This window comes from Ammospiza caudacuta, chromosome 3, assembly GCF_027887145.1.
Source record: "Ammospiza caudacuta isolate bAmmCau1 chromosome 3, bAmmCau1.pri, whole genome shotgun sequence".
Taxonomy (NCBI): Eukaryota; Metazoa; Chordata; class Aves; order Passeriformes; family Passerellidae; genus Ammospiza; species Ammospiza caudacuta.
The window spans coordinates 113,245,670-113,256,360 of NC_080595.1; the positions used below are offsets into that span (position 1 = coordinate 113,245,670).

Below are 10,691 nucleotides of genomic sequence, written 5' to 3' on the forward strand. Positions count from 1 at the left end.
AGCCCATATGTCTTTGAGGAAAACCTGGACTTGGGAGCATTTTTTGAGATATGCTTTCAACAAACAGTGAACATAGCAGCAAGAATAGGAAAGCTGAAGACCTGTATTATTTAACCAAGATTAGGTGATCTAAGAGATTAATCCATGAGCCATCATTTACTTCACACTTCTGGTCCATTTCTGCCCTCTCCCAAAAAATAAAAGAACACCACTTTCGTTTAGAAGTACTGGAAACCTTAATTGAAATATGGATTATTATTTTGGTAAAAGAATTAAGAAGACAGATGCCATGGAAAAGTGATTTAAACATTTTAGCAGCACAGTAGATTAGAGCTCTAGGAGCGTGCTACAGCACACATTTTATAGGGTTTGGGGATGACATTAAATGAAATGGCAGGACTGAGGTCCAGGTCTGAGTTGGAAACTCCAGGTGGAGGGAGGAAGTTGAACCTCTGCAGGAGACTGGTGAAGAAGAGGAAGAGCTCCATTTTGGCAAGAGTCTCCCCAGCACAGATCCTCCTCCCTGGAACAAAAAGCAAAAGGACCACAAGAGAATCAGTGAGCTGCTTCTTTAGTATTGGAAGGAAAAAAACCCTTTTATCAGCTCTTGACCTGAAAAAGGTCAGTGGGAATCCAGAACATTTGAATGTTATGTCCTAGGTATGAATAAAGAACACATTTTAAAACTCTTTTGGGTACAAGTTAACAAAGAGGAATTTTGATCTTCAGAAGTACCATACCAAAGCCAGCTGATGATGGGTATTTATTTTCCTTTGTCTGAATGCTTGCATTTGGAGAGAAATGTATGGAAATGTAGTCTGAATTCCTTAACTCCAGTTTTCAATAAAATCTGAATTTTTACTTCATTTTCACAATTTTCTTCTACTTGGCTGAATTTTTGCATTCCAAACCAACTGGTTTAGCCTAGACTTTAGGTCTATTAGTCAACTCATAGGCAATTTTTTGTACGAAAATTTGTCAGCAAATTCCTTGAAGATTCACAAATGCTGGCCAGAGTGGGGTGAGGAGCCAGGTGGAGGAGATATTCTATGAATATTCAAAAGTGCTGTAAATATAAGTCCTGTCAAATCCAGTAGCTAGTAAGCTGCCTTATTCATAGCATGATGATTCAAGGCCAGAACTAACAAAAAGCTGAACTAAAATTTGGTTTTAACACGCTTGTGTGACTGAAAATGGCTGTGATATGAAATAAACTCTCCAGGGAATGCCCAGACCTGACATTCCCTGGATGTGCTTCAGCTGGGATGTCTAGGCTTAAGTCTGGAAAAGAAGACCTGGGAACTGGAAGTATCATAAGTTCTTCTAAAAAGAAAGAAGAAAAAGAAAGAAAAAAATACAATGTACTGGATGGTGAGTGTGACAAGAAAAAATCTTATTCAAAGATCATACAGAGTTGAAAATATACAAATAGGGTTGATTAAAAAAAATGGAGAGTGTTGTGGATATGACAGATAAATTAGCCAGAGACTGATGTATGGGAACTTGAAAAGAGCAATTACAGAGCCAGCAAAGCAGGAGAAATGCCAGAGAAGGAGCAGGATTGGAATCTCCCATGATTTGGGAAATGGTGTAGGTGTGTAAATTCAGGTGAATGTCACACTGGGGAAGCCTCAAAGGGCAAGCCCCTTCTGTCCTTTGATTTTACACAGAATTTTGGGATTTTTTGTTGTCACACTTTATGAAAACTTGACCCAGTTGACATTTTTTATGACTTTTTAAAAGGAACATGGAAAAAGGAAGCAGGAATGCACAGAAGCATCTTTGCTGTGTGTTCTGTATACATGTAAAAGAGAAAGCACCTGCTGAGAAAGGTATGAAAGCATCTTTCTTCACAAATTTCCCATTGGCATCAAGGAAGTGCTCAGGGTAGAACATGTCTGGTTTCTCCCACTGCGACTCGTCTTTCAGGACTGAGGTCAGTAAAGGGATGATGTAGGTTCCCTGCAAAATAGGACAGTGGAATGAATTCGTGGACAAATTCAGAAAGAAGAGATGTTAAAAGAAGCAATCCTGTAGGCATCTCACCTTGGGGATGAAGTAGCCTTGGAGGGTGACATCTGCAGCAGTCTCATGAGGCAAATCCAGTGGCAGGATATTGGCAAACCTCTGAATTTCATGGATGACAGCATCTGTGTATGGCATCTGAGCTCGGTGCTCGATCCGCGGGGGGTTGGATCCTATCACTTGCTCTATCTCGTCTTGGACCTTTTCTGAAGAAAGAATCAACTCTTAAGATGCAAGGACTCATTCACCCCTGAGACACTGTGCTTTACTGATGTAAAGTATAATAGATCTGGAGTAAAAATCATAAATTCTCCAAAAATCTTTTTTTCCTTTCAAAAATAATGGGAGGTGAACAGGACAACAGTGTTTGATTGATTCTTTATCAACAAGAAACCTAAAGACTTTTTTTCTCTTCTGTCTAAAAATCTATTTTCTTCTGTCGTCTCTTCTGTCTAAAGATCTATTGTCTGCCCAAGGGTTGTCTCAAAAACCCCATTTGACTTCAAACAACCCTGTGCCATCAGCTGGAATGGAGCTGCCAGACAAAGGCAATTCCCTGAATCTTCTCAGGCCCCTAAAGCCTTAGTACAGTTCATTTAACATCTGCACAGACCTTTGGTTTATTGACAGATCCTGAGGGAAACTTGGAATAGAATCATTGACCAACACAGGACAGCTCTTTACTTACTAATTAATGAGATTTCCCTAAGCAGAGGGCCTGGCCTGTATGAACTCTGCCCCACTGGGTCTGAACCAGAGGGCACAGAGACAATAATTGGCTAGAAATCTCAGCTTTTTGTAACTTGGCCTGTTAGGTTGTGCTGATGTGTTGATCCTCCAGGTTCCTGTTTGGTCACTTATTCCCTGTGTGTAACAGTATCTATCATTAAACCACTTACTCTGGATTTCAGGGTACTTTAGCATCAGCAGAAAGCCCCAGTTTAGTGTGGTGGAAATGGTCTCAACACCAGCAGTAAACAAATTGCTCACCAAGCTTAGCAAGTTGCCATTATGGAAATACCCATTGGTAGTGGATTTCTCCTGAAAAAAGTTGTTGAGATAAAAGGTTGAAAACTCAAAGCTTTCCCACGTAAAAATGCAGTTTATGTAGATAAGTACTTGCCAAGATATAAATCCTGTATTTTAAAGAAGTGTGAAAGACAAGGAAGAGCTTTGGGCTTGTGCCTGGAGAAGAGTGCTGACCTATCTTTGTATTTACTGGGACCATCTGCAAAGGGAGCTGCCTTTGGGGAAGGTGACCCAACCATATTTAGAGACCCCAAATAAGTCCCAGTAAAGCCCAGGTAGTGATTCCATTCTGTAAAGTGTTATGTATTCAAAAGACCCAGAAGAACTTGGACAGCAGAGAGAGCAGATAAAAAGATGCAGCCTTGGTAAATATATTTATACAGTCTGAAGAAAATAAATAAGGATAAATGTTCACTGATTAAGAGGTTGGAATTTCAACAGCATGAAGTATCTGTTCAACTCTACCACTTTGTCATATGTATTTTCTCAAAGACAGCTTCCCTAAAGAAATTCAGCTGTAAGGACTGAAAGAAAATTCCAAATGTCTTCATAGAATCATAAGAGATGGAATCAACAAGAAAATACTCAGTTACCTCCTGCTGTTTAACCAGGAAGGCATCAATAAAACTTCTTTGGTCATTTTTGTCCAGGTTTTTGAGGTACTCTACAAAAGTAACTCGTACAAAATCATGAAATTCATCTCTGTTTCGAAGGAGAGGCTTGTTTGCCCTTAGGAGGAATCCAAGGTATGGAAAGATATTGTACATCTGTGGGAGTGGAAGTTGTTAGAGAGAGTTTATCAGCCAGAGCTCTGAAAACACTACAGAAACAAATTAACAATGTTTGGCCATCCTTGCAGATACAAAGTCAAAAACTTAAGATATTTTGTTCTTAGGAACTTGAAAAACTGGGTGGATGAATTGTAGAAAACTCATCAAGAACAACCAAATAGATGTAATAATCTTGTAAAATTACTATTTTTCTGGAATAGTGTAGATATCAGGCTCAAACAGCTTCAAGCTGCCACCAGGCAGATGGAAATGTTGGCCAGCAATTTTTTTTATTGCTTTGGCCAGCTCTTCCACTAACATTTTTTTTCTTTTTCAAAACCTAGATAAACATAAATCAATCCAGGGTGTGGCAGCATTGCATGCAAACATACAAAGGTATTTTTCACTCACTAGGACTCTTCAAACTCTATCTTGAATATGTTTTTGAGAGACTGGGGGCTTGATTGTTGACTTCATGATTCCCATACTGTCTCTCAACGGTTTTTTGTCTAAGAATTGCTTTGTAAACCAATTATCTCTCAAAGTCTCAGATTTTCCTGTTTAATAGAAGAAACTAATCACTAGTATTGCTATTGGCATGCAGTGGAACAGCAACATAAACATGTGAATCATTACCGTAACCAAAGGTTTCCCAGCAAGCCTCATGTTTTCATTGGTCATAGCTACAAGTCTCACAAATCTGGGGTCTTTGTAGTCAAATCGTTTTCCAAGCAGTATTGACACAATTATATTAGCAACTGCTGCATTAATTATTTTGCTGGCATCAATGGGATTTCCTAGACAAGGAACAAGAGAATTTGTTACATTGTAATAAAGAGATGTAATTTGTAAATATAAATTTATTATTAAATATAGCTATTTGTTTATGATTGATTGCTAACACTGATTATTATCCAATGTCAGAATGCCATAGCAGGACACAAAAATGCCAGAGGAGCCAAATTCATCAAACTGGTGTACATTTCCTAAAAAGATCTGAACTTGAGAAGGCTCAAAAAGCCTTTGCATACTTGGACAAAACCTTAGAGGTAGTGATGCCCTGGCACAGGCTGCCCAGAGAAGCTGTGGCTGCCCCGCTCCTGGAGGTGTTCCAGGCCAGGCTGGACAGGGCTGGGAGCAGCCTGGGTAAGGGAAGGTGTCCCTGCCCATGAAGGGGCTGGATGAGCTTTAAGGTCCCTTTAAACCCAAATCATTCTGTGATGCCATGGGTTTGCAGAAGGAACAGCCCACCTGTCGGAACCCAGGAAATTCCTCTGGCTGCCCTGGAGGACTCGAGCCCCTGCCCGGGGGGCTCGGAGACCTTGGCAAAAAGCCCAGGACCCCTGTGCCTTTGATCTGGACCCATGGAAAAACAATTACCAACCTTTATATGAAGAATTACAAGACAAGAAAGTTTAAGTAGAATAATAAAGTTTCTCACGGGGTGAAAAATAGATTTTTGGGGTTTTTAGAATGGGACTTCAGAAGCCAAGAGGGAGGAATCTGGGCGTGTCCAGCCTTTCTCCTTCTTCTTCTTGGCCTCCATCTTCTGCTGTGATGTTGGCACTTCTGGGTTGGTTTAAGGTAGAAACTCACTGTCTAATATAGGTGATAGGGATTGGGAAGTTATGGTAAATAATGTACATGTAGTTTTTTATAAAAAATGTTAACACTGTCCCAAGGCAATCAGTGTGCCTTAACCCAACCTGCCAGACAGACCTCAGCGGGTCAGAGAAAGAATGTTATAGATAAAAATAAAAAATAATAAACAACCTTGAGAACAAGAACAAAAGAATCCTGACTCCTCCTTTGACAGCCAGGCTGGGAAAGAGAAGCTTGTGCATATCTCAGAGTCACTGTGGCCAGCAGAGGTGCTGAGAGCCACCCACCTTCCTGGGAGGCGATGGACTCTGCCAGGTGCCCGTACTCCTCCACAATCCGATCCTCAATGGCCTTTTTGCCCATCCCAAAGTCTCGCAGGGCTGTGAGGGTAAACCTTCTCATCACCTTCCAGTTTTCACCATGGGCAAAAACAACCCCTGAGACCAAGAGAACATTTCAATGGGGCACAAGATTTTAAATAATTTTGTAAGCATAGAATGGAGATGTTTAGTAGAGTAACTTTTAAAACAAGTTAAACTGCATCCAGATGAGGAAAACCACACAACTGTGCCTTAAGTATTTTAAATCCTCAGCAATAAGTTCATTACACAAGCAAAGAATAAATATTTAAGGTTTATTTAATCAATCTTAAGAAGAATATATATCCTCAAAGACACTTGTCACTGAAAGAAAGCGGACATTGGAAATTCAAGTTCAAACTGCTGATCATCATAGTTTGGAAGAGGAATTGAACTAACATCTCTGATGATTGCAGGAAAAAAATTAAGTAGGAAAATATGTCTTAGAAAATTAGGTAATGTCTTAAAACCTCCACCATCCATTTTTTTCACTGTATTTTTTTTCACACAATTTCTTTTCATTTAACTGATGATCTCAACTTTTTTTTTTTTCCCCAAATTAATAAAAAAAGTAAAAAGCAAGCTTCTATGCAATAATATGATCAAAAGATGCAGTTGTTAAAATGTTCACAGAATTATTCCTGAATTTTTCCAAGGATCTTTGGAGACATAAATATGAAATTCTTATGCTAAATTAGAATCAAGTTTGGGTGTGAAATTCTTATTTTTAAACTCATCTCATTAGAGAGTATTTCCCTTTTTAAAATAAATCCACAGTTCTCTATGTGCTACATGCTATCTATTGTCACATTCTGAATTTAAAAGCACTATTTACCACTGAAATGATGAGCAACAGTAGAATATTAGTTTCAGAAAAGGTTGTTCTATGATAAGCCCAAAACCCCACAAGTTCAGAGCCATATCATGAGAGTTAGAAATGCTTTTCTGGCAAGTATGCTCTATTCTAGACCCTGGAAGTGTGTCACTATCCATTTTATGTTGCTGTAGTTATTTTTAAGGTTATGGTTGTTTTGTTGCCACTGTCAACACTAAGTGTGCTAAAGTCAATGAAATTTCTCCCTATTTCCAATGCCTTTTGTGATCTCTGATCCAAAATCAGATCTCTGATCTGTTGTTCCAGCTCCTGCTTTTTCTATAGGGGGAAAAAAAGAGTAGGTCAAGCTGATTAGGAAGAATAAGACCAGCTTACCATTTCCTTTAGTCAAATCTTCAAAGATTGGGATTTTAGGTCTCTCTGCAAATGCATCTGCTTGGTTTACAAGAGCTTCTTTCACTGTCTCATAGCCAGAAATCACCACAACTTTCCTGTGCCCCATCTGAACGCTGAAGACTGGACCATATTTTTTGGACAGCTGTCAGGAGAAGAGAACAGTGATTTACAACTTTTACAGGCTACAGAGAAATTCATAATCTGTTCCAGTGCTGCTTATTTTCCAGTCCTGCCTCTGTGTTACTCACATGGTGGATATTTTCCTGACTACAGGGAAAGGCAGATTTAGCATTAGATTTAAATGATGGGAACATGCCAGACATTGTGGTGGATAATGACTAAATGGGAGAAGAGTTCCATTGTGCTGAACTGAGCAGAAGTATCAACAGCTGAAACCCCAAGTCAGCAAAGGATTGCACTCAGAGTTCTGTCTGCCCTCAGAAACCCTTGTAAATTCAATTTTTGACTCATGTTTTCACACTTAGCTCCATGCTATTGTGTTTCTTTTGTGCATAGGCTATGCTGAACAACCTGTTCAAGTGTTTGGTACCATTATTTTATTAAAAATAAATCAGTTTGTTTCTGGGCCAGGATTTAGCATTAGATACATTCAAGCTTTTTATGCGTGATTACATGCACCATGAATCTGTCTCAGAGACAAAGTGGCAGTCTTTTAGCTGATACAGGTAGATTTATTTTTATGTAACTCGGTGTTCCTGATTCTTCTGACTACTGGAGAGGGCTTTCCTGACTGCACTCATTTTCTAATGGGTTTGCAGAGAGAAACAGAAGGCATCTATTTAGCATCAAGATGCAAAATGTTCAGCAAGTGTTGAGCAAGTACAGCCAGCTGAAACAGCAGGAGCAGTGACACATATCTGAATTGTGCTCAAGTCAGAGAGCCAGTATCCAGCACCAGAAAGGAATCACTGAATTACAGCAGATACATGTTGGTTCTGCTGGCCTGAAAACAGATGGAACTTGCTTTTGTCAACATGACTGGACTGTGTGGGAGAGCTGCAGTGATATTTCAGATATTGCATCTAAGCAGTCTTTTGATTTGTGGGTACAACATCCATATAGGTTTGTTGGTGCAAATATGCCTTTCAAAATCATCAGCAGGGAAGATGTGTAATTTTAATGTCTAAATATAAAAAAACTCTAAGAAAAGGAGCAGGTTCATAGACCTCTTCTAACTCAAAGTCAGCAAAGCTCTGCAATAAGCTAGGTAAAGAAAGCACTAGAAGAAAACTGAAAGATTTAATATTTTGGCAAAGGTTGGCCCTGAATATTAAGAGTACATAGTTATATGGTCAACTTTTGGGGAAGAAAAGAGGAAAGGGAGATGAGAATGTTGATAAATCAGTGAAGTCAAGATGCTGCAGTCACAGCTCCAGGTACATCAATCAGCTGAAGGCAGAGAGGGTTACACCACATATCAAAATCATTCCTTATTCTGTTATCTTTTTCTCAAAATTACCACCAAAATAAGGTGGATGCTTGCTATTAATTTGAAAGTTGTTGAAGGCTGGCACCTGGATAAAATATTACAGTCAAGAAACCATGCTGCATTCAACATTTTCTGCTCAAATAACCATCTCTGGGTCCCTTGCTAAAGGCTCATGCATGGATGAAATACATTGGGTGCAATAGGAGAAACTCTCTGACATCTTAGACTATGAGGCTTGGTTGATAGGACCAACAGAAAAGAAAATGAGTACCTCTAGGTAAGTTCTGTAGGGTCTCTTCAAGTCAAACAAAAGAAGGTTTCCAATTATAGGTAATGGTCTTGGACCTGGAGGAAAGTTCTGTCTTCGGTCATTGTTCCAGAAACCTGCTGTTTTCAGAATGGAGAGAAAAGCCACGATCAACACTAAAACAGTGGAAGTGCTGCTGTTCCAGAAACCTGCTGTTTTCAAAATGGAGAGAAAAGCCAGGATGAACACAAAACTAATGGAAGTGCTGCTGTTCCAGCCCATCTCTATTCAGCCAAGTATTTGCCACAGAAAAGAGAAAATGTGGACTCTGGATCTCTGTCCTCCTGAAATAATTGTGCTTGAGAGGCTCTTGTGTTAGTCCATAAAACTTTTTCTCTAGAAGGATGTGTTTTATTCTTGTTCTCTTCCCATGTGCTTCCTAATGAACCCTCTGAAGGCCACAGGAGCATATATATGTTTGCTAACCAATGTAACTGGGTGAGTATGGGTCACTGGGCAAGTGTGAAAGTCCAAGAACAGGGATAACTTCAGGTCATCAACCTGACATTTGCCATAAAAGCCATAAATTCTGCACGCTGTCCAGGTTACTGATTAATCATGTTTTTGCCTTTAGCACAGATATCCTTGATCCCCCTGAGGAATCAAAATTCCACTGCCCAGGGGTGTAGTGCAAAGAGATTAATTTTTTTTTAAAGTGTGTGATGTATGAATGTGAGACTCACAAGCTGAGAGCAGATGCATCTGTTTTTAGACAGGTAAAACAGTTAGTGTGAGAATCTCTATACAGTTCTTCACACATAACCCAGTTGCAGGCCTCTAATAAACCCATCAGCCTGACAGTCTGTTATTTTTCTCAAGGTTTGAGGAAACAGGACACCTTTCCTGTTTTCAGATTGTGCAATTGCTTTCTCCCATGCTTCCCAGGCCTTTTCACAGAACTGTTTATGGGTAGCATAACTTTGATTCCGTTGAATTCATTGGGAATTTGAAATCACAGAATCACAGATTTATTGAGGTTGGAGGGGACTCTGGAATTTGTCTGGTCCAGTCCCCCTTTCAAGCTGGGTCACCAAGAGCCACTTGCCCCAGCCAATGTCCAGACAGGTTTTGAACATCTCCAAGGACCTATAAAATTATATGACCCTAAGAAGGGAGACTCCACATCTCCTGGGTGGCCTGTGCCAGTGCTTAGTCACTCTCATAATATAAAAGTGTTTCCTGATGTTCAGAGCTGAACCTCCTGAAAATTCCTGAAACCTCCTGTGTTTCAGTGTGTGCCCATGGCCTCTGGTCCTGGCACTGGGCACACACTGAGGAGAGTCTGGCTCTCATTTATTTGATCCTCCCCACAGGTGTTTATACTGATAAAATCCTGCTGAGCCTTCTCTCCTCTAGGCTGAACTCCCACCTCTCTGTGTTTCCTCATGTGAGCAATGTTGCAATCACTCCAGCACCTTTGTGGCCCTTTGCTGGACTCTCTCCAGTCTGTCCATTTCTCTTTGGCACTGGGAATCCCAGAACTGGACACAGCACTGGGAAAAGATGTCTTCTGTTGGCTGAGGAAAGGGGGCTGAGGTAGAGCCTAACTTGGATGTATAGGAGAGTGAACAGCAGAGCAGGAAGTGTTGAAAGAGCAAGACAAGGGCAAGACAGGATGGAAAAATTGAGTCACAGCCCACAGAACAATGTTTGGAAGAGTTTTCCAGCAGAAATCTTGAACGTGAAGTTGCATGTGGCCTTGAGGCCAGAACCTGAAGGTTGTGTGAGGTGCAGTGCCTCAAGGCTGAGCCCTTTGTCCTCCTCTCCCAAAGGTGTCAGAGTCCCTGCAGAGACATGGCCAGAGGCAGAGGAGAGGAGGGAATGGGGGAATTCCCCAGGGAATGGGGCAGCAGAGACCCAGAGGAAAAAGGCCCTGGCACATGGCTGGGAGACTGGGAGAGGGGTTTGAGCAAACCTG

The 10,691-nt window shown here is 40.5% G+C and overlaps 1 protein-coding gene across 1 annotated transcript; it reads right to left on the reverse strand.

The window, feature by feature from the left end:
* Positions 1 to 287: 287 nt before the first annotated feature.
* On the reverse strand, positions 288 to 9,138 carry LOC131555072 (cytochrome P450 2K6-like). The gene is made up of 9 exons (XM_058800753.1): positions 8,738 to 9,138; positions 6,996 to 7,158; positions 5,714 to 5,863; positions 4,461 to 4,621; positions 3,648 to 3,821; positions 2,925 to 3,066; positions 2,047 to 2,231; positions 1,821 to 1,962; positions 288 to 523 (listed from the first exon to the last, which is right to left on the reverse strand). Exons 1-9 carry the CDS (start codon positions 8,993 to 8,995, stop codon positions 336 to 338), a joined length of 1,563 nt encoding a protein of 520 aa, XP_058656736.1. The 5' UTR covers positions 8,996 to 9,138; the 3' UTR covers positions 288 to 335.
* Positions 9,139 to 10,691: the final 1,553 nt, after the last annotated feature.